Below are 23,862 nucleotides of genomic sequence, written 5' to 3'. Positions count from 1 at the left end.
TAGAAAGAGCCTGAAATACAGAGAGAGGTGAGGCATGAGGTGAAGCCTGAGACATTAGCACAAGCTAAAGAAAGGAGAGTCTTAAATGCAATTAAAAAATTAAAAATAGTATTTTATCCTACAGTTGATGGGGAGCCATGTTGACGTGATTTTAAAAAGATTACTCTAACAGCAGTTTGAAAGTTAGTTTTAAGAAGAATAACCTAGAAATAGACAACAGTAGAGATTATTAAAGTAGTCCAGGTAAGAGGGGATGCATTTCTGCGCCATCAGGTGGTAGTTGTAGGTCTGGGAGGAGTAAGGCACCTGAGAGTTTTCTGAGACATTAATAACACCCTGAGCTAAGGAAAGCCAAGAGTGAAAGGGAGGCACAGAACGTAACTCCAGACTTCAGACTTCAGAACTTGGGTGGATGGTGGTGGCCTCACTCGAGAAAAAGAGGAAAAGCCAGTTTGAGAGAAAGAGGAAAATCATGAGTTCAGTTTTATTCATATTAAATTTGAGATTTCCATGGAGCATGAAAAATATTTTTTAATAAAAGAAAATTGGATGTAAGAGTTTAGGAAACACCCAAAACTGGTTAGGGGTGGAGAGAGAGATTTGCGAACCCTCATGTAGATGGTAGTTAAAACCATAAGCCTGAGAATAAATAAAAGCAGAATGTATAGTGAGAAGAGAAATTAGGATGAAACCCTGGATAATAGCAAAATTTAAGTGTTTATGAAAGACGAATATTATATGAAAGAGGTAAAAATAGGAATAGTTGTAAAGGTAGGAGAATCAGGTGGCTGTTCTCTCCAAACACAGGACAGCCTTTCAAGAAGGAGGGAGTTGTAGGCAGCAGTGTCAAGTGCAGGAGAGAAATCTGGTAAGACCAAGGCTAAACGCCATCTTCAGAGTCAGGAAAGGGGCTCTTTTGATAATTTTATCAAAGGCAATTCGTAGAGTGGTCAGACAATATGGCATGTTGAGAGTGACAGGGAGGTGAGTAAGGGAAGCTGAGAGTGTAGACTATTCTTTGGCTCACTCAGCTTTCAACTTGGGAGCAGAATGCTCAGACCAGAAGTGGAAGGTCCTGTGCTTGAGTGGAAGGAGGCACTCAAACTCTGAGACCAGGGGGAGGAAGGAAATGGAATATGGCTGCATTACTCATTGATGGGAAGGAGGCTGGGGATAGTTTTTGCCACATGGGATCAATCTTATCAGTGAAGAAGGAATGAGCATAGTTGAGTGGAGCTGAGAGGAGAGGCAGAGTATCTTGTGGTGAAGAACTTGGCATTGACATCAGAGCCACTAAAGGTTACACAGCTCAGTAATCATGTGATATTGGGCATGGGGCAAATAACGTAACCTCTGAATTTCAGTTTTTTCTCTTCATAAGATGGGGATACCAGCAACTACCTCATAGGCTGTAGACATTAAATAAGATCACAATCATAAAGCTAAGTGATAGCCCGGGCAAGCTCTCAATAAATGTTACCTGCTCTTGTTGTTGTTAATCTTGAAGAATGTGGGGATTCTGAAATTGTGACAAAGAAGTATTTGAGAGGTAGTTGATGAAGGACAAATGAAAATATTGGCAAATGTTATTGATAGCCCTAATGGGAAGGAAGTGGAATGATGCAGAATGACTTTCCCCCAAAAGGTTTTTTTGATAGGTTTCAGGAATACTTATTAGGATTTAACACTTTCAAGTAGGCTTTGTGAGGGCAGAAGTTTGTATCTAGTTTTTATTTTTTTAACAAGTGTGTCCTCAGCACCTAGATTAGCTTTCTTCAGTTAATAATTTTTTTAAGACATAGTGATGAGTTTGTAATGATCAAAAGCAAAAGCAGGGGTTGGTGGTAATCTTTGTGGTTTAATTGGTTTGGGGTTAAACTCTGCTCCAGAGTTCTCTTACCTAAACAAAATAGCCTTTTAGTGACAAAAAATATTTAGGGCTAATCCCCCAAGACATCATGTCGGTTTATAACTACAAGGACCCTCGGGTGGCACGTGTGGCTTTTGGCTCTTGTCAGTTTCTCTCACCTTCAAGTTCCCCCAACTGAAAACTGAGGTAAACAAGAGCAATATCACTGGATGTGATGATTAAATCTGGTGCAGTTCTTGGCACAGAATGAATAATCACCAAGCATTACTTTCTTTCTTCTCCTCTAGTAATAAACACAGTAATTTTGGCTTTGGAATATATTTATGTAAAACGTATAATATAGAGGAAATGATGTTAGTCTTAAATTCAGGGGTCCTGAATTCTGATACCATCCATATCACTCATTATCTATGAAATCATAGAGAGATCACTAATATCATCAGTGAAGTGGAGAATACTAATTTTCTTACTTCCCCAATAGAACTGTTGTGAGGACCAAATAAAATCAGGTATGAAATGCTACATGACTGTTAGGTGCCATTATTTTAGTTCTCAATGCCTCTTATCCTTTCCAGGAGACAGGTTTATATTAAGCAGAAGTGGGAGAAGACATGAGATTTTGGAGAGTAAAAAGGAGAGTAGGAAAGTTATATATTGGCCCATATAACCACTCCTATGTTGTGATGACCATCAGCATAGCTGCAGGTGTGTACGTGTGTGTGTGTTTTTAGCACTTTTAAGCACCAAGGTTGAAAGCATAGAAAACTCAGCAGCTACCCTGAAGCCCAATATGCCACCTTTCACCACCAAACAACTCCAACCATTAGAATGTTCGGGTCTCTTCTGTATTAGTTCCCTAGGGCTGTATAACAAATTACCCCAAAACTCAGCAGCTTAAAACAACAAACATTTATGACCTCGCAGTCTGTGGGATAGGAATCAGGCAGTATAACCAGTGGATTCTGTCTCAGGGTCTCTCAGGTGGTTGCAGTCAAGATGTCAGCCAGGGTTTCAGTCATCGAAGCTTTGACAGGAGCTAGAGCTCTGCTTCTAAGAAGCCTCATTGACATGGCCATTGTCAGGAGGGCTCCATCACTCACTGCATTGCCCTCTCCTCTCAAGGTACAGCTAACTTCCTCCAGAGTGAGCAATCAAAGAGGAAGGTTAAGGAGGAAGATGCAGTGCTATATATGACCTAATATCCAAAGTCACACACTATCTTTCTACTACTTCTATTTGTTAGTCTCCTCCATTAGAAGGGAGGGGTATGAAAGAATTTCTTGGCATATGTTAAAACAATTGCACTTGTCTACATGGCAAAGTCATAGAGCAATCACGGGGGCCCTTTGGTCATCAGCAGAGAGTGTGGCTGCTTGTGCTTGTGATACACTTGATGTAGGAAGGCTCATCTTCTTTCCAGAGGCCCACCTCAACCTGCTTGCTTAAGTTCTCCCAATAGAGTTTTGCTTATGTTTATTCCTATGTTCTAATGCACTGTCTCCTTTAAGATATAAAGTCTCTGGGAATACCTAAAACAATGCCTGGCACAAGTAGCTGTCCAATAAATAGTAGTTAAGTTTACTGAAGAATCCTTAATGCAAATGGATGTTCTAATCCTTTCCAGGAGGCAGGTTTTAGTAAGCAGAAGAGGGAGAGGACATGAGATTTTGGAGAGTAAGATAGGGGTAGAGGAAGGGGACCAAGTAGGAAAAGGACAGAGAATTAGCCATTCAAAGTACAGATAAACAGTTGCACAAGTTAATAGAGGGCTTGGCCTTCAAGCCTAAAGGTGGGACTAAATTCCCTGAAAAGTGGCAGCCATGACTTGGTTGGGAAACAGATGCCCTAAGGAGTGGACACCATGTTGGGAGAAATGTCACCAACCCTGAAAAAGAAGGCTCTACTCAGAAGTGGAGATGGGAATGCAACCAAAAGAGAAAGTGGGTTGGTTCAGCAATAGTAAGAGAGGAATATCAGGAGAAACCTTTCCAAGTAGATTTTAATTTTGGAGAAATACCAAGTTGTGAATTCATCCCAGACATTTAAAATTTATGAGATGCCGTTACTGCCTCAGCCATAGATTCAGACAGCATTTATCGAGCAGCGATTGTGTGTCTGACACTCTTCTTATAGCTTCCACATTTATTATCTCATTCAATCCTCACAAACACTCTACAGGAAGTTTTATTATTATTCAGATTTTACAGGAAATTAGTACTCTGAGAGGTTATGTTTCTTGTTCAAAGTCACACAGTTAGCAAATAGAAAAACTAGGATTTGAATCCATGCTTTAAAACTTCATTGTACTGCAGCTTTCGTTTCTGAAAATGAGAAATTATGAATTCAGATGCATCATGGATTAAATGACATTTCTTAAATTATAGCATCTTCCTGAATAAAATATTGGTGTAAGATAAGCTATGGACCAATCTCACACCACGGAAAGTACCTTGCATTTGACAACACAGTTTTGCTATAGTAATTCTTAAATGGGGGTGATGATATTCTTTTACATCTCTTCTGCAAACTGATGTCTGCCTTCCTCAGAATGGTTGTATATTCCAAACCATAAATTTCTCGCCTTTCTTGAACACCCAGACTATACCCATGTATCTTTTATTGCATAAAAATCAGCAACAGTGTAACCATCTAACAAGTCAAACATAACAAAGTTACAAAATCTCAAATACTTGATTTATAAATATACTTTTAAAGAGATGTCAGTAGGACAATGCAGTATCTTTCTCACAATCCTTACCTGTTAGAATCTACTCATTTTCCTTTATTTATTCAAGGAAGGAAAACATTTTCTCCTCCTCCCTCTGGTTTCTCATTTGATTTCTACCCCAGCTTTCCAGACTTGTGTCCTATTCATTTGTGTAGTTTTTCATTTAGTCAGTAAACATTATTGATTCATTCATTCATTCATCATTTTTTTTTTTCACTCTTTTACTATCTACTATGTGCTAAGCACTTTCCTGTCACTGATGAACCATTATTGGTTGCTTCCAGTAGGCCAAGCACTGTGTTCAGTTCTACAGATGCACAGGTGTGTAAGACACCATCCCTAGAATGATTAATGCAGTATAATTGGAATTATGATGGCATTTCATGCGAGATACAGTGAGCCATGTAAATATTTGTGTCTCCAATAGTAGCAGTAGTATTATGTAATATATAATATACTGTCATTATATATGGTATATTATTTTACCTAGGGGTCATAAGATGCCTTGTAGAGGAGTGACATGTCAGCTTAAAATTAGGCTTTCACCAGATGGCCATTGTGTTCATCTGGAAGTGGGACTTTCAAGAAGCAAATGGCAAGAGGGAATTAGACATGAAAGGGTTTTATTAGGGGAAAGGCCTGTAAGAGAAAATGGGGAGGGATCTAGGAGAGGCTGGGTGAAGTGTCAGATCACAAGTCTGACCCTGAGTGAAAGATGGAGGGAAAGCAGTTTGGGTGGATGTGTCCTGGACTATCGTGTAGTCTAAGGGATGTCCAGCATAGCCTTGGGAGTTGGAACCAAAGTCTTCCTTCACAGGAACCACGTCTTCCAGGGACAGGTCTGCTTTAACTGTATTCAGGCATGATCTGGGAGCAGCCCAGGAGAAGCAGTCAAAGCTCAGCAGCTGAGACCCTTAGTCTGATATTCTCTGCAAGGCCTCTTCTCATGGCCACCGCAGACATGGCAAGTCCAGGATGCCAGGCCAGGAGGCAGATTAAACAGAAGATCTGCCTTAAAGCAGATTGGTGCATTTTAGGGAAATTATAAGCTCAACATGACCAGATTACATGGTGCATTTGGGCTGGGGGAATGAAGAGACAAGAAGGAAGGGTGCTGAGAAGTCATGCCAGAGAGATGTTCAGTAGCCAAATCAAGAAGAGTCTAATGTCTAAGTATGAGGAATTTAGGCAATGAGGAGACATTGGAGAGTTCTGAAACAGGAAAGGGACTGAATCCATTTGTTTGTTTTTTTACTCTAAATAAATCATTGATATACTAGAAGATGTGATAGAAAACAGGGAGAGGATTTAGAACAACACATGTTGTAAACGATGCAGTAACAGTGGAAATGCAGAAGCCCAGAAAGGTGTTTGAAAAGGAGAATCAACATCACTTTATCACCAACTGTATGTGAGTAGCTTTTGATTCCCAGGCTTCTGGCTTGGGTGCTAGATAAACAGTGGAGTCATTCCCTAGGCTAAGGTTTGCATGAGGAGACACAGGTTTTGGGGGAAAGTAGTTAACTTTCAGACAGTTTGGCATTTAGGGTCTCTCAGATATTATTTTATCCAGTGCTCAGAAGACTCCCCAAAGCTTGAGATGCAAATTTGGGAATTGTGAGCCTTTCTTTTTCAGGAGCCAGCAGAGCCTGATGACAACCAGAGCCTTGCAAAGGGAGGGCATGAATGAGTTGGCTTCTTTTGCAAAGTCTTATCTCTTCTGATCTTTTTTTTTTTTTAATTTATCAGAAGTCAATAAAGTGAAAAACATCCATAGATTACTGTGATGACTGTGGGATCATGAGACTCCAAACTGAGTTTCTCACCAACTTCCTCTATCCACCCCACCTTTGTCTTTTTGTCTTTTCCTGTTTCATTTCGCAAGAATTCATTCTTGCACTCTCCAAAGACATATTTGGAGTGAATCTGCATGCATGGTCAAGGGCACCTTCATCTCTGGACAGCTGATGACGGAGGGTGAAAACTATTGACTTCTTTGACCCAACACTCAGAAATTACCCTCGGAAATCATCAGAATCTCCAATAAAGTAACACACTGTGGTGCTGATCTTCATTTCTATTAATTAAGTTTTGTGACATTCATTCAGACAATATAAAATTTCCAACCAAATTGAATTCGTAAATCACAGTTTTAGTGGAAAGGGGATGGGAAGGAAAGATTGTTATGACTCTCTGGGGAAAGTGAAGAGGGTTTCAAATAGCATTTGTTAAGCACCTACTTGTGCCAGGAGATGTGCAAAGTGCTTTACTTCCTTTCTTCTTCTTCTTCTTCTTTAATTCACTAAGTCCTTAACCAATCATGCCACTGCTTGGATCAAAAACAGGCTAATGAGTTTCCATCTTGTTTAGCATAAAAGCCAATCTCTACAATGGCTTCCAAAACCCTGCACACACCTAAACATTCCTACTTTCAGTTATCTCTTGACCTCCTCCAGCTTCTCACCCTCATTCCCTTAGCTTCAGCCACACTGACCTCTTTGCTACTCCTTGAAAACTTCAGGTGAGCTCTTGCCTCAGAACTTTTGAGCTTGCTGATCCCATCTCCTGCTCTTCCCCCAGACAACCACCTGCTAAATGTCAATTTCCCAGCAAGGACTGTATTTAAGTACCCTTCCCTGAACATCCTATTTAAAATCTCAAACCCTCTTCCCACATCCTCCATATCTTTTGCCCTGCTTTATTTTTCTTCGTAGTCATTATCATCTTCTAATAGATTCTCTACTTTTCTTATGTTTCTTCCCCATACTAAAATATAAGGCATGGATTTTTTCACTTTCATTTCCTGGTGTATTTTCAGCACATTGCAACAGGGCCTGACTCTCAATATTTGTAAGGGGAAAATATTAATATTCACCTTTTATAGATGAGGTGCCTGGGCTGAGAAAGCTGAGGTAATTGTCTCATATAAATGGCAAGGCTGAAATTCAAAACCAGATTTGTCAGACCCCAAGGTCCCATCCTTTCCACTGTACTGTGCTCTCATTCATTTCCAAATAGCCAGCCAGATACTTTCATATAATTGTTGGGGGCGGAGAGTGAGGGGGGCTTCCTTTCTGTGGTTTGCTGCTTTCTAGGCTCTGAATTTTAGGTCAGGGAATCCGATTGTCAGATATCTGTTTAAGAGGCCAGGAAAGGAAAGCAAAAACAGCAACATCAAAACAGTGGTGGCTCTGTATGCTAATTTGTATTAAATTTCCAGTGGTTCATGAGATCATTGCAAGTTTTCTTTCCAAGGCCCAGCCTGGACTGTGTACAAACTGTGGGAAAACCTGTGACATATAGAAACCAGCCAAGGGTCCCACTTAGACTTCACACACAGATGTCTGATTAGAGTTTGCTATTTATTAACAGAAGCTGCTTTGCCATTCAGAAATGGGAGTTAATCAAAATATTGCAAGTGATGCACCTTGAGAAATGTCACTCTTTATCATGATTACATTTCCATATTTTTTCCATGTTAGTTTGGTGTGTGTGTGTGTGTGTGTGTGTGTGTGTGTGTATGTGTGTGTTTAAATGCTTTTAAAAATTACATTCTACTGAGATAAGCCTCTGGTGGTGGGCTGTGTCTGAGTCTCTGTTCAGAAGATCTGGCAGAGGCAGTATTGAGTAATATTTCAGTGTGGTTTTATGCGCTGCACATAACCTATATTTCTGTAGCAATTGGTGAGGAGCAGAGCAATTCCCTGGCATTTGCAGCTCACACAGAGCCGTGAAAAGCACCAGCTCCCCTTCTCCAGTCCCTTCTGTGTCAGTCACCAGGGAATAAAGGTCATTGGCTGGAAGCACATAATTATGCTGCCTCAGGAATCGGTGCTTTCCTCTGAGGACTACTAGAATGTGATTCATTTCTTCAGTCTTTCTTCTAGAATATTAACAAAGTCAACAAAAAAGATTTTGTACCCCAACAGGACTTGCCAGCATTGGATGACGGCAGACAGTGTGAATTTTAATCAGAGAGTCCATTTTTCAGCCCTGAATTTTCCATAGGGAATTTCTTTTTGTCTATTAATTGAAAGGAAATGTTTATAGTTTGAGAATTTATGGATCCTAATGCAGGAGACCACTCAGTCACATCCAGAGCTGAGATTTTGTGTGCTGTTCTATAGAGCTCAAACTTATATAAGAGATATATTAGAAGCTGATTGTTTCCTGTTAAAATGATTCATCATTGAAAATGTAGATTAATTTATAAAAAGGGAGTCAAATTTTCTTTTTTTTTTTTTTTTTTTTGTAGAATAAATCTCTATAGGAGGCAAGATACATGGGGATTTTCATTAAATTGATGTTTCTTTTTACTGTGCCTTGGCTCTTTGCTTTGCTTTGTTTTTCTCCAACTACTCTACCTCACTTATTCTGCCAGGTGTGTGGAGGAGGTCACGATGTAAGGGACATCCCCACCTGGGTGAAGCATTTTGATAGCTAGGATGATAAGAAGAGCCCCATGGTGATGATATTTGAATAGGGACAGCCACATAGATTGGGCGTATTTTTTTAATTGGGATTATTTTATGCTACTGATTTTTTATGCCAGTGAGGGCATATCAGGATTTCAGAGGACTGCTGGCATCAGAGAAAATCATTCTTTGGCTGCTCTTCTGCTTGACACGCCATAGTAGCAGTCTTCCCCCCATTTACTGACTGTTAGTTATCTATCATCGTTTAACAAATTGTTCCAGAACTTAGTGGCTTAAAGCAACAGCATTTATTATCTCATGGTTTCTGTGGTCAGGAAGGCAGGCTTGGCTTGGCTGGGTTCTCTGGCTCTGGGTTTCTCATAAGTCTGCAGACACGGCTGCAGTCATCTTAGGGCTCAACCAGGGGTGACTCTGCTTCCACCCTCACTCGAGTGGTTGTGGGCAGGATTCAGATCCAAGCAGGTTGTTGGAATGAGAGTCACAAACCATTGGCCAGAGGCATCCTGGGTCCCTTGCCACGTGGGCAGCTGACAACATTCCATAGCTCAACAATCAGGGCAAGCAATTGAGAGAGCAAGACAGAGTATGTGAACAAGTTGGAAGTCACAGTCTCTTATACCTCATCTTGGTAGTGACAAAAGAGTTCATATTCTGTCTGTTAGGAACCTGTCACCAGATCCAGCCCATGCTCAAGGGCAGGGGTTTACACAAAGACGTGATCCCAGGAGGTAGGGATCTTTGGGAGCCAATTTGGAAGCTGCCCACCTTGGTCTACCCTCGGAGTCATCCTTCCTTTTCCATGAAAGCTAACAGTTCATACCCAAATAGTTTGCTTAGCCTACTTGCTGCCAGCAGAATTTTGGGGGCCCACTGGCCTCTTTTTATCTTGTACTGTCTCTGTTCCTTTCAGCCCAAGATGGCAGTGTTTCTGCTGATACTGTGTTCTCAAAAACTTTGTGAGTTTTCTGTGAATCTTTTTTTGGGCTCACTGCATTAGACAAAAGTCAAATCCGCAAAACTCTGAGAAAAGCTCTCCCTCTACCTTTGGCTCCTGCTGAGAAGGCTAAGAAAAAATGCCCTCAAACTTCCCAGAGACCCTAGTGTTTGAATGAGACAGTCTGTGAGGCACATCCTTACCCTCTTTAAAGGGCCCTTTGTATGACTGAATAACATTCTGATCCCTTGGCCTTTTTGAAATCTTAACCAAGTGTTGCACCTGATTTAGATGAAGTAAGGTGGTACCAGAATTCAAGACTCCATAGCCGTGTACCCCAGGCTGTATTGTAGAGGTCCTGCTGAAGCAGTGGAGAGGGTGGAATTATTTGGAGGGCAGGGTCAGGGTGGATTTCTACTGTGAGGACTCCAAAAGGTGACTGATGTGTCTCCCATATTGAGTTTGCTTAACACATACCCTGCAGACATTGCTGCCCTTTGTCATTTGTTTGTCTGGTTGGTTGTTTTGGAGTTTTGGGCATCTGGAGACTGTCATACCAGACCAGTCTCTGAGAGACTCTCTCTGAGCACATGCTGCCTCTCTCTACTCGCCCCCTTGGCCTATCAGTACATTTGTAAGATAGAATTTGGCTCTGATTGCAAAATGTGCTGACAGCTTTCAGTAGAGGATTTGGACATCTGCTGATAGGTTTGGCTCTGTTGTAGTTTGTGCTGGTTAGCACATAAACTTTGAGCCTGAAGGAAAAAATAAAATAAAATGAAAGGAAGTTATTATAGAATCTTCACTATCTGTGGATTTGTCATCTTGGAGTTGTGACAATTTAGATGGGGCTGACAAAAAACTGCTGAACTTGGAATTGAACGACTTAAAGGATGGAGTCTAGCTCTGCCACGTGACCTTGGCTAGGTCAAGGATTTCAGCATGTCGGAGAAGGAAGTGACATAGACAATGGCTTGGTCAAGTTTTTCTCTGCACAGATGAGAAAATTGGAGCTCAGGAAGACGAAGTGACCCTTGCAAAGAAATGCAGCCATTTAGTGGTAAATCTGGGTCTAGGTCCTAATTTGATGCTCTTTCTAAGTACACTTGTTCCATCCCATAATGCTTTGGGTTTTTGGTAAAAATATAATTGTCATCATGTAATTTGCTATATAATTGCATGATCATGTTATTATGGTTTATACCTCCAAAGGCCAGTCCAGGTAACAGAGCCCTCACTGGCCCCTCAATGACCCATCATGGCCGTGCAGACCCTCAGAGGGGTGGACACTGCTCCCTCCCACTTCCCCATCCTCGGCTTCCTGCCTTCTTCCTCTCCATCCCACCCGGGCATCTTCCTTCTATCAATTGAGCTGCATCCCTTCCCACCGTATTTCTCCATCTCTGCCCAAAGGCCGCCTTTGGGATGCTACTTCCCACTTCTAAAATTGCTGATTTCACCATACTGGGAGTCAGCAGCCATTGCTCGCCTCCAGGTTGTCCCAAGACATGTACCTCAGGAGGTTTGCATATGAGCTGAGGGGGAGGAAGAACATATATCAAGAATTCTGACATTTCTCCTTCTCCTGCTGTCCAGTTTAAGGCACCAAGATATTTGAGAGAGAGGCATAGATGATTTAAACATGATAGTAGTCAGTGTCTTCATAAAATGCAGCCATTGTTTTCCTCCAGTGTATTTTCTATTTAGGAAAAAATAATGGATTTAAATGATGAATTTTAAAAGAGAGCTCTGGAGGGAGGCGGGGCAAGATGGCGGAGTAGTGAGGAGCAGAATTTCGTCTCTCCCCTAGAGCAGCTGGCAATTACCCAAGAACTATATGAAACAGTGTTTTCAGGGTCTCCAGTAACCAGTCACACATTGGACACAAGTTTGGAATTGGAGGAAAAGCTGAGATCGCAGCGAACATTGTAAGTTCCCTGGACCGGGGGTCTGGTGTCCCTCCCCACCCAGACCTCACAGACTGTCTTGCTGCCGGCTCCCTGAAAGGGGGGAAAAGAAACCAAAAAACAGCAATCTGCTGAGGGCAAGAAGGGAAGCTCAAACCAGCCTCAACTGCAGAATTAATTAACAAATTAATTAACTAACTTTGGGAGCTGGGGTACTAAAGAAGGGCTGGGCTCCAAGAAGTGGGGGCACGTAAAAGCAGGCACCCATTCCCAGACTCCAAAAAAGCCATTTTTTTTTTCCCCTTACATTTTGTCCCTTCTGGCTTCTCGCTGATCCCTTATCTTTTTGCATTTCAATAGCCCCCAGCAGGGGTGGAACTGAAGCCGTTGGAGAGTAATTATCAGACAATAGCCCAAAGCATATCTTTAAATGCTCTATTCTGACACTGACAAAACTTCCAGGCTGGGGAAAAACGTTTAAAAGAGACTCCTTTTTTTTTTTTTTTTTTTTTTTTACTTTTTTCTTTTTCTTGATTTCTTTTCTACTTTTTTTTTTTTTTTAATCTAAAAGTAATATATGTGGTTATTTTCTATCGGAAAGCCCAGGTTGAGGGACTAGGCTGGGCTTGAGGGGAGACAGAGTACCTACAGTGTCTTTGAATTCCGTATTTACTACTGAAGGCCTCCACCCCCGTCTTTAATTGGCAACTCAGGCTGACCAAGGAATCTACCTGGAGAGGCCCCAAAGAGGAGAGAGGAGAAGGGAATAGTTCCCCTGAGAGACAACTGGAATTCTGAGGATTGGGAGAGTGGAGGGAGGCCCAGCTCAACTGGCAGTCCTCCTTCTGGGAATTCAGACCCCAGGGGCTGGAATTCAGATTCCAGCTTCAGTCAGCCACGCCCCTGACAGGATCAGAGTCACCAGGAGAACTAAAGGCTCCATACCTCCTTACACTGGTAGGGGAGCTGCGGGCTGGCCAGCGCCACCTGCTGAACAGGAGAGGAAAAGCACCAATTCTAAAGGCCTCATAGGAGGGTCTCATTCTCAGGAAAACTCCATACCCTCCCAATGAGACCTGGGCCTCACTAGACTGGGAAAATCTGACTAGGGTCAACCATATCTGAGGAGACCCACTCACAAAAAGGTTACATAGAGGCAGAGCAAGAAACAGAAAAAACAAGAGGGGAAAAATTCTGATCAACTAAATAGAACCTAAGTTAGAGGTCTAGAATAAGTTGAACTGAATAACAGAGGCCAGAAAACAAAGCCAACCAACAAAAAAACCACTAAGTAAAAGACAGAAAACAAGCTCCAAAATAAACTAATCAAGAGAATCAGATGCCTAGACAACTTAAGATAACAAGCCATACCAGGAAACACGAAAACATGGACCAGCCAAAGGAACAAACTAATAGCTCAGCTGAGACACAGGAGTGGAGGCAACTAATGCTAAATAAATTTGATGAAATGAAGGAAGATATAGCAAAAGAGCTGAAGGATATAAAGAAGACACTGGCTGACCATAAAGAAGAATTCATAAACTTAAAAAAACAAATGGCAGAACTCATGGGAATGAAGGCCACAATGGAGGAGATGAAAAACACAATGGAGGGACACAACAGTAGATTTGAACAGGCAGAAGAAAGGATCAGTGAACTGGAAGACAGGTCATTCGAATTCATACACACAAAAGAACAGATGGTGAAAAAAATGGAAAAATATGAGCAGGGTCTTAGGGAGCTGAGTGACAACATGAAACGCACAAATATACGTGTTATGGGTATCCCAGAAGGAGAAGAGAGGGGAAAAGGGGCAGAAAGAGTAATAGAAGACATATTCACTGAAAATTTCCCAACTCTTATAAAAGACAGAAAATTAGAGATTCAAGAAGTACAACGTACCCCAAATAGAATAGATCCCAATAGACCTACTCCAAGACACTTACTGGTCAGATTGTCCAATGTCAAAAGAGAACTCTGGCTTACATTTCAGAACACATGTAGCCTATTTCATAACTTCTGATGATTCTAGATCATCACCGTCCAAGACATGTTCTTCAGTGATGGAAATGTTCTGTATCTACATGATACAACTCAGTAGCCACTAGCCACTTACGGCTGTTGAGTACTTGATATATGGCAGCTTGACTGAGGAACTGAACTTTTTATTTTATTTAATCCAAAATTACTTTAAATTTAAATAGTTTCATGTGGCTGCTGGGTAACCTAGTGGACAAAGCAGCCTAGGCCATTTTAGACTCTTTTCTAATTTGCGGACATTGTGAACACCAGATTATCAGCATCCCTCCCACTTCCACTATCTTTATGCCATGCTCCAAGTTTTCAGTGACCCTTCACTTACCCTGGAAGCATGCAGAACCAGAGCTGTCTCTGGTTTCTAAGGCATATCTGACTCTTCAACACCCTGTCTTTGCTTCTGCCAATTATATAAGACTCAGTAATCGATTTAGCCTAAAACAGGAGCCCATTTAGAAGAGTAACAATAATAATAATCAGTGCTAACATTTATTTGCTGCTACTTATATGCCAGTTACATAATACTTCCATGTATTAACTCATTCAGTCATCACAGCAACCCTGTGAGGTTGATGCTATTATTATAAACACCTCCATTTTATGGATGAGGAAACTGAGCTAGTAAGTGGCAGAGCTGAGATTTGAGGTCAGGCCTCAGTTCACCTCTGACCTCTCAGCTGCTCTGCCATGTGCTCCACTGCAGAGAAGTTCCTGGCCTTGCACCTGCTCAGTGCTTGCCTCATATTGAAGTGGGACTGGGCTTTGTCCTCTGAAAAACAGGGATGGAATCAGACAGGTTCGCTATATCAGAATAGTTTCCTTTAGAGTGATTAAGAGCAATGGTAAGAAAACAGGCATCTCTAAAGTTTTGGTGCTTACCAGGTGCGTTAAATATATAGTATCTCATTTAATCCTCATGACAACCCTATGAGGAAGAAAGTGCTAATGTTTTTGCTTTACAGATGGGTAAACTGAGGCTAACTGAAGTTCAGAGCATTGCACATGAACATCCAATTAGTAACAACTGGTGTTGGGGCACAAACAAAGTTTTCTAGCTTTAAATCACCTATAGGAAGAGTAGTAGAAGGATATGAGAATAGTGATAGAATTTTTTGGATACTTAGATGTTTTTCTTATCTAACAATACGGGGTGGGAAGAGGCTTGCCTAGGATAGGGCTGTAAATGAGCCACGTGACCATCTGGGGAGGTAGACTTCTTCCCAATGTGGTAACTGGTTCCTTCTCTAGCTGTTCTTATTGTTTATTTAGGAAAGGTTATGCATCTATTCTGTGTCAGGTTATAAAGAGACACAGTCCCATTCTTTGTTGAAGGGGGAAGGAACAAAACATAAAAGATTGCAACATGACTGGTTAGAACAACAATAGAAGAAAGCAGGTAGATCGAGCACCTGTCCAAGACAACTAGGGAGAAGAGGGGTCAGGAAGGTTTCCTGGGAGAGATAATGCAGGGGCTGAGGCTTGGAAACAAAAAGGCAATAATCAGGGCAGCATTTCTATCAGTGAATGGAAGAGGGTACTGGACTCTCTCATCTCAGTCTGGGAGGCTTATGGGTCCTGATGTTGCCCCAAAGCCTAGCACTTTGCAGTTTTCTCGCTCTGCTTGCCTCTGCCTCAGCTCTAGCTAGAACCCCCAAAGTAGGAGATAACCACCGGGTACCAGGTGGGAGAGTACAGGGCTTGGGAGTGGAAAGGGTGCGTGTGTGTTATCAGAGGCTCCATCAACTTTTCTTATCTGTAAAATGAAGGTGTTGAACTTCCCTAAATGATCCCTGGGGCCTCCTGACTCTAACATTTCATTATTTTGTGACTTTATGAAAAATGTTTTGCAAAGCAAATGAAAAGTGTAAACAAGATAATAAAGAGAATATTTGCCTTCTTAAAGGAATAAATTGTTCCCAAGCACATCAGGAGCATGCATTTGCATATAAACAATGCAAATTCTATACAAGCAGAGGAGGCTTGTTTTCTTAGGTGTTTTGGTAAGTTAATTACAAATCCTTCTTGTCAGGCTTGCTACCCAAAATGGATTAGAAGTTAATATAGCAGAATTCATTTTAAATATGCTATACTTCTGAATGTTCACAGTTTCTTAAATGTTCACAATATCTGAACTTTCTCCCAATTAGCCAGAATTTTCTAACTTTAAAATTTCTTTATTCAATGGGTTATAAATGTATGAGATTTGTTTCCCCAAGAAGGATTTGGATAAATTCATATTTGTGTTACCCAATGTCAGAGATGCCAGCTGAACCCCACCCCAATTTCTGACATCTTGAATTGGCTTAGGACTGCCCAGTAAGTTTACAACATGGTATGATCCAAAGTTCTGCCCACACTTTTAATTCCCATCTTGTGGTATTTGTGCATCTTTCTCTTCCTATAACTTTCGAGTGATTTTCCCCACAATTTCAATCAGACTATATAGTCTTCCACTATAAATTATACTGCAAGCATTTTATTTGTTTAGACAACTGTATTGAAGATATGGGCATCACACAGAGCTAGCACCATGCATAGCATAAAGCCATCCCCCTGGCTCCCTGTCCCTTCCCTCACGTTCTCTTTCTTTCGCCCTTTTCTCCTCCAAGCCTCCTCATTCACCTGCTCTCCACGCTTCTCAGAAGCAAAACAAATTGTACCTCATATCTTAAAAATAGCAGTTTACTGATCGTGTCCTCTAGCTTGGGCATTTTCTTGAGGTTGTGTTCTCCACTCCCAAATCAGTGTTCAAAATATTCCAAATACATTTTGTTGAGTCTGGGTGAGTTCAGGGAAGGATTTCTGGAGGACACATGCTTCCAGGAAGAGGGATGAGAGAAGCTGGGCCAGTAAAGATATGGGGAGTAGGAGGTAGAAGGTGAGTTTCCAGGCAGAAGAAACAGCCGGTGCAAACTGTAGGAGCATGTGAAAGCATGGCAAGTTCAGGAAGCTCCATTAATTCTCTGTGTTTGGAAATTAGAGTGATTATAGGGAGTAACTGACAAAAAGATGGTGCTAGGGAAGAAGACAGTGGTCACATCATGAAAGACCTTTGCATCTTATATTAAGAAACTTTGGTTTTCTACAGTGGGTGAGGGGAATCCACTGAGGTACTGAGGCAACAGTGTGAATAAGCAGCAGAGAGGATTGCGAAGAGTCTGGATAGAAGACCTGTGCAATGCCAAGAGCCTGGAATAGGGCCTGGGCAGGGGTTGCAGAGCACATGGCATATTTAAGAGTGAACTAGGAGGCCAATAAAATTTGTGAGTGATTGGCTAAGGAGTGAGGAAGAGCAAGGAAAGAGCCTGGGATAGCACCCAGATTTCTGTCTTGAATATTAATTTGCCAAGTTTGGCAATACAGGAAAAGAAAGAACAGAAATTGGGAGACATTCAATTTTGGAAATATAATTGAATTTGATTTATCATTGCACTATCTTAATAAATTGAACAAATGTGTCAAGTCTTTCTTGGGTGTTATTTGTAGCATATCTCAGGGAGTAGCTGTGGCTTTTTTTAGCAACATCTGTGGGAAATGTCTGGGACATGACTCCTCCTCATTGGACAAGTTCTGACCCTATCATTTCATGTTAGCCATGGCCCATGATTTCATTTTTCATGTCACTGTAAACTTGCCAAGCAGCTATCAGAAACTAGGCTTGACCATGGCTGAGGATGTTCAGCTTGGTTTTTTAATTGGTCTGTTGACCAGTTTCAATGCAGTGTCGTACAGATAAACAAATTTTTCCCAAGCCACCACCTTCAAACACACTTGGTCAGACTGTCTTTCCCACTTTAGTAACATCTCATCAAGATTCCATACGTTCCTGCTCATTTTCAGTGGTGAGAGCAGTTTATTCCAGTATTTAAGTCTCCTTTCAGACCTTAAGAAGTCCTGACCAGTCTACTTTAAGACTTCTTTCCCATACTTACTTTAGAGCATCTTCCCTCTCTGGACCTTCCAGTATGGAATTGGGGATAGGGGAATTAAAGAAAAGGGCAGAAGATTTTTTACTTTAACTGGTCCCGCAGATGTGATTCTCATCTGGCTTATCCTGGAAAGCCATCACATGTCAGGACTTCTCACAAAAGGTAGATGCAGCCCCACTGGTCTGCTATGCTCCGCAATTCCCGGACGTGGAAACTTCGCTTTATGGAAGGCAGAGGTACCCAGTCCAAATTGTTGTAAGTTTTTCTAGCTGCATTCCTTATTAACACCCAGTTCTCCCCTTTTTAAAAAATAAAGTGTGCAAATGTGAAAGAGATGCCATGTTGTCAATATTTTTTTACGGTTATATATATTTTAAAAATAAGTGTGCTGTATGAACCTAATTATTATGTAACAGATACAATTGAAATTGTCTCATCAAATCAAATCAAACTGAAGACTCTCTGAGGACAAAGACTGTCCCTCACCACAAATGGAGACTATCTAATGAATGCTTTTTCTGTTTGCCTGTCTTCCATTTACTATTTAAAGAAATTTCTGAAAATATATGAATTATGCAGCTTATCTCTCAGATGAAAGAGAATTTTCTTTTTGGATTGGATGGCTGCATATTTATTAATAGCAGTAAAATTTTCCATGTTCTTTTGTATCAAATGGGATGCTGAATAAAATATGAAGGACTGTTTCCAGCAATAATAACAGTAACGGCTGAATAATTATAAAAGCTATATGGAATTGAAAGGCATTTTAATTTGTCATTACTTCAGTGTGTTTAGAAAGGATCTGAATAATTATGCTGACTATAAAAAGGAGTGTGATATTTTTCCTCATTATGGGAATAAGTTCTTAATATACCACATTCACTATAAGTTAAAAAAAAACTCTCTCTGGTTTCCTCTAATGATGTAATCATGGCTTGAAAACTGCTCAGCTGTGGATATGTTTGGCTTTCTTACTATTACACAGGGAGACTGCACTTCAAACTCATTTTAATTTGAAAAGGGTTCATCTTTGCAGTTTATAAAAATGAGATTATACTTGTGTGCTCAGTGAGAACTTACAACCTTTATGTCGTATCAATTCATGAAGATGACAAGGACTGCAGAATTTCCTTAGGTCAGTATACCGGATGGTGGCAGAAACGAAATACATTTTAAAGCAGGATTTTTCTTTTTATACCAACTATTTTTAAAAGGCTGTGGTTACCAGGTCCACTCCAGGCAACATTTTAAAGCTATTTTTACAGAAAATGCATATAGTCTCTGTTTTCTTTTGGTCTGTATTATACCGCGCACATTTCAATATTCTTATTCAGATCCAATGAATATTCTATGACAGCACTTTTTTGTAAAATAAGATTCCAAGAAATGCTGTGTGTTTCCAGGTGAGTGGTAGAATTGTCCTTTGTTGCTTGCGAATTTTCATTTACCACTCCGACATTTGGATGATGAGGGATGGAGTGATCTACACAAGGGCTTGTTTCAGCAATTTTACCATCTCCCCAAATACAGCTTTAGGGTTGACTGTCAACTACTAAAAGATACTGTTTTGACAGTCTCGTAGCCAGAGGGCATCTTCAGTAGCATGAGAGAAATCCCCAACATGTGATGCCAACAAAGCCCTGTCACCTTGTGATTCTGGTCTTTTCCATAGTTCAACACCAACCTCTTAACAGCTGTGTTTTCTCACTTTTAAAATGGGAGGAAATGACATTAAAGAGTGGCTGTGAGAATTAATTATAAAGTAAAATAAACATGACATTCTTGACACATAATAGGCATACAATAAATGATAGTATGTTCTTATTACGAAGAAAAACAAAATGGACAGCTCTTTAAAAATTAGTTGTCTATTTGACTTATATCAATACTTCTTGAGAATAAAGCCAGAAACTATTTTTCTTATTTATCTAACAAAATTTGAATGCAGAATGATATTTACAATAATTTAAAATCAAAATGCCGTAATGTTGTTCTCCACTCCCAACAATAGGGCTCTGTATGTAGATACAACTGAAACTCAAAGATAGGTATGTGTGGGATACCACTGAATACAAACCAATTTATTATTTTAATTTTAAGAATACTCAGAATGAATTTAGTGTTTAGATTGACAGTGTAAAGGTATGAATTTGCTTCTGATTACATGGGGACGATATTGGTAACTGAGTTATTATATACACAGGTTATTCAGAGCCTAAAAGATTCATCATATAAATTCAGCTTTATCTGAATTTGATGGCTGAAGTGCTGTGGGGGGTGGGGAGAGGTTGAGACAGAGAGGGAGCAGAAATAGCATGGGGAGGGTGGAGAGAATGAAGAGAAAGAGAGAGAAGTTGGATTATGTAACTGTGAAAGAAGGTAAGACTGTGTTCCCTTCTGTCTTACAGCTTGAAGAATAAGTAGTGAAAACATCAATCAAGAGATAAGAAAAAATGTCAGGATTTCTCTGCAGTGGAGAATTGCTTATCAACCACCAGAGGAGGAGTTTTTCTTGAACAATGAACATTTCTATGAGGATTCACAGATTAACATATGACTAATCTTGGTTTTGGGAAGAGAATGAGTTTCCTTTCTTTTTTTTTAATTTTGTGGTAAGTTATGATATTTGGATGGAATTTTTTATTCTTTCCTGACAACATTTTCAGCACATGTTCTAAATTATACTCCTGTAGCAAACAGTTGGAGCATCATTCAAACTTAAAGAGAGCGGAAAATTTTAAATTTTCTATTTATCCTAGATTTATTCAGAGTATAATTATTCTATTAAATCCCTGATGATTGTGATGTAAACCACCTCTTTCCATAAATAAACATTCTTTCTTGTCATGTCTAACATGCACAGAAACAGAACGAATCACTTATCAGTGGAAGATGTATCATGGACAAATACTGGTCCTTCTCATTTCACCTTCAAAAATGCGTGCCAGTTTTGCCACCTGAACAATGAGAATAAGGAGAATAAAGTTAGAGTCCTCCTTTTTTTTCCTATCATTCAAGAGCTGTTTCTCAAGGTTAAGTCAAGTCGTTTCTTTGTGAGCTGCCAAAACAATAGTTTAGGAAAAAGAATTAGTTTGCCTGCATGATGATCCTCTTAGGCAAAAATGTCTCACCAGCAGTTGACCTTGATGAACTGTTTTCCCAAAGGCATCCAAAAGAAGAATTATAAATTCCAGAATAAGATGGAAATAAATGACTATTTCTTGTGAATTTGACCTCAATTGTGGGCTTCCAAGTTGGGGTACTGGCTGTTTGGGAAGAAATGAGTGAAACCTGAAGAAACAGCAGCTTTGGGTATGGTGAGATCCACCCTTTTCTCTTTCTCCCTGAAGTCGTGTTGCTGAGTCCAGCCATTCATTTTGGAAAGAACATCACTGGCCAGAATGGCAGACTGGAAAACTGTTACTCCGATGGGGAACGTATCTGAGCGCAATCGCCAAGCTCTCTCTCTCGGTCTAATTCTTCTCCAGTGTGACTGGACTTGGTGTCCTACAGGCTGGCTACAGAGCTGGGCAGTGAGCGCCTAGTAGGCCCTGGCTGGGGCTGCCCTTTGTACCTTGGGACCCCAGGCGACTGATCTTCCGGCGACAGGATTTTCTGGACATCTATTCTTTTACCACAGAGAGCTGAGGTGGTTACTACTCAGTGAGCAATAAATGAAACGACATAGAAATGCACAGCGTTGTTATTAAGACGCCCGCTTCCTGTGTTTGAACTTCGCACCATCCCCGAGGAGGGTCCTCTCAGGCGGGACCGGGGCTGCCCGCTTCGGCGCCTGTCGAGAAGCAGCCACGTCAGCCGCGCGCTGCCCGCAGGAGGTGGAAGGGCTGGATGGGAAGCGACGTATTTTGCTGTTTTGGGGAAGCACACAACAGACCTACAGAACTCCAGGAATGGTTTTTCTTCAAATGTGTAAAATAAGACTTTATTTGTCATTTCTGCTGTAAAAATAAGCACTATGTTAAAAAAAAATGAATGAAAGTCTTTGTTTCTGTATGTGTTTAGTGAGCGAGCTGATATATCCTGAAGTATTGTTATTTTTTATTTTTAGTAACCTACTATGAACCTGGGTTTCTATGTTTTACAGAGCGGCTGTGCCAAAGCCTTTATAGATAAGCTCCCACGTATAATAATCAGATTATTTCAGAATATTTCAGAATTCTTCATCTAAATACCATTGCTCCTTGGCAACCTGTCAAGTGAAAGTGAATACCCAGCTAGAGGTTATTTTGTTTTAATTTTTATGTGTTTTTCTAATTTGTTTCTTTAGTTCTACCCATGCCAGATAAGGAATTTATCATTCCAGCATACCAAGGAGAGATGGTATTCAGCTTTATGCAGTAAGGACTCAGGAAATGTTGTTTGTATTTTGGGAAGCCTGGAATGGAAACATCCCTGCTTGGGAAGCTAGCTGTTTGGTGGTGGTTGTTGTTTTGATTTGTTTTGTTTTGTTTGTGCAATTAGGAATTTTTTTTCTCCCAATTTTATTATGAATGGATGGGAGTGGGATATAAGATAATGTCCTCAAATAGCCAAATTAAGTTTGACGGAGAGGACAGAGACCCACGTAGACGCGGCTGTTTCCCTGTGTTATGGCACTGACCACTGGATTACAGCTGAGAGTCTCGGAGGAAGAGAACCAGTCAGGGGATTTTCAGTAAAATCTCAATTCGGGCATTCTAGGAGAGAAACCTATCTATCTGAAAGGGAGAAATTCTCTAAATTATCCATATTTTAAGTACATTTACTGTTCCAGAGGAGTTACAGTAATGTCAACTAAGATAACAAAGTACCGCCCAGTTGAAATTTTGCTCTAATGTGGAAACACTTGATTCAGAGTTAATATAACACACAGGTCGAATGTGCATGTTTACTCCTTTTATTACAGGACATTTGTTTGTATTTAAGTGGATACTTGTTAAGTGGTTGAAATAGTCTCTCTCTCCTTAAACAGATAAAACACTCTTATAGTCCTGGTCATGCAATTCATTAACTTTGCAAAGTAAAGAGGTAAGCTTCAGGCTAGCACCCGTGCCAGTGGCCAAAAATACCAGGACAGTGAAAACCAAATTAATGAGCTTTCATTACCTACAGTCTCTGCAGCCCAAGGCAGTCATAAATATGGTCATGAAGCCATCTGCTAAGTAGTGATGCCCCATTGCTGTAAGAGTAGCAATAAAACTCTCCACTGCAATTGCTTGGCTACAAAGGAGCATTCGCTTTGTTTTTAATTTACCTCTTGGATGACATATAGATTGGAACTTCAAGAGTCTGCCTTTCTATTGAAGGGAGTCGATTAGATCCATCAAACCAAAAGAGAAAAGTCTGAGCTAGAAGAAAAAGGCTAACTCCTACAAGGCAACCTGAGCCCTCAGAGGGCCCTCCTCTTCCAAAGCTGACCTTTGAGTAATGTGTCTCTGACAGGTTACTATGAACACAGCACATGAGAACCCCAAAAAGAAAATCACCTGTCTAAACTGTCAGGCAGTAATGTAACCACATTCACTACGTTCCATCCAACCTAAATTTCCATTGCTTGTTTGGCCAGCTTGTTAAAGGAATTCATGGGTTTTCTTTGGGGATCAGAAAAAGGAGGGTCTTTTCTGTGGGGACAGCTTATTTCTTTTTCTGCTTCTTACCTACTTCCTTCATATTAAAGTCATGCTAAACTACCTCACAGGGATGGGGTTTGGATTAGCAAATTAATAAATGTCAAGTGCTTAAAAATATAAAGCTTTATATAAATGCTGCCTTAGTCTGTTTTCTAGCTTAAGATATGCATGTCAAATTAACTATCTGGATATTTCAATGTAATATTCATGTTTATAAATTTGGCTTTAAATTTAGTATACAAATATCTTGGTGTGAAATGAAATGCTGTGAGTCCCAGCATGGAATGAGAGGATGGAATCCAAGTCTGACAAATACAGTGTCTAGGGAAACATATGCAGACATAGAAGTAAAACCAAAATATTTTTAGCAGATTTTAAAGTAGGCATTCGC

At 40.5% G+C, this 23,862-nt stretch overlaps 1 protein-coding gene across 1 annotated transcript in view; it reads left to right on the top strand.

Moving 5' to 3' along the window:
• ZMAT4 (zinc finger matrin-type 4) overlaps window positions 1–21,846 on the top strand; it is a 383,491-nt gene extending 361,645 nt beyond the window's left edge. The window contains exon 6 of the mRNA XM_037813189.1: window positions 20,250–21,846. Coding sequence (XP_037669117.1) covers window positions 20,250–20,254 — 5 coding nt within the window. The 3' untranslated portion in view covers window positions 20,255–21,846. The remainder of the gene's footprint in view (window positions 1–20,249) is intronic.
• Window positions 21,847–23,862: the final 2,016 nt, after the last annotated feature.

The sequence above is a fragment of the Choloepus didactylus genome, chromosome 20, assembly GCF_015220235.1.
Source record: "Choloepus didactylus isolate mChoDid1 chromosome 20, mChoDid1.pri, whole genome shotgun sequence".
Classification (NCBI taxonomy): domain Eukaryota; kingdom Metazoa; phylum Chordata; class Mammalia; order Pilosa; family Megalonychidae; genus Choloepus; species Choloepus didactylus.
The sequence above is the reverse complement of the archived record's forward strand: the minus strand, read 5'-3'. Positions and strand labels throughout refer to the sequence as shown.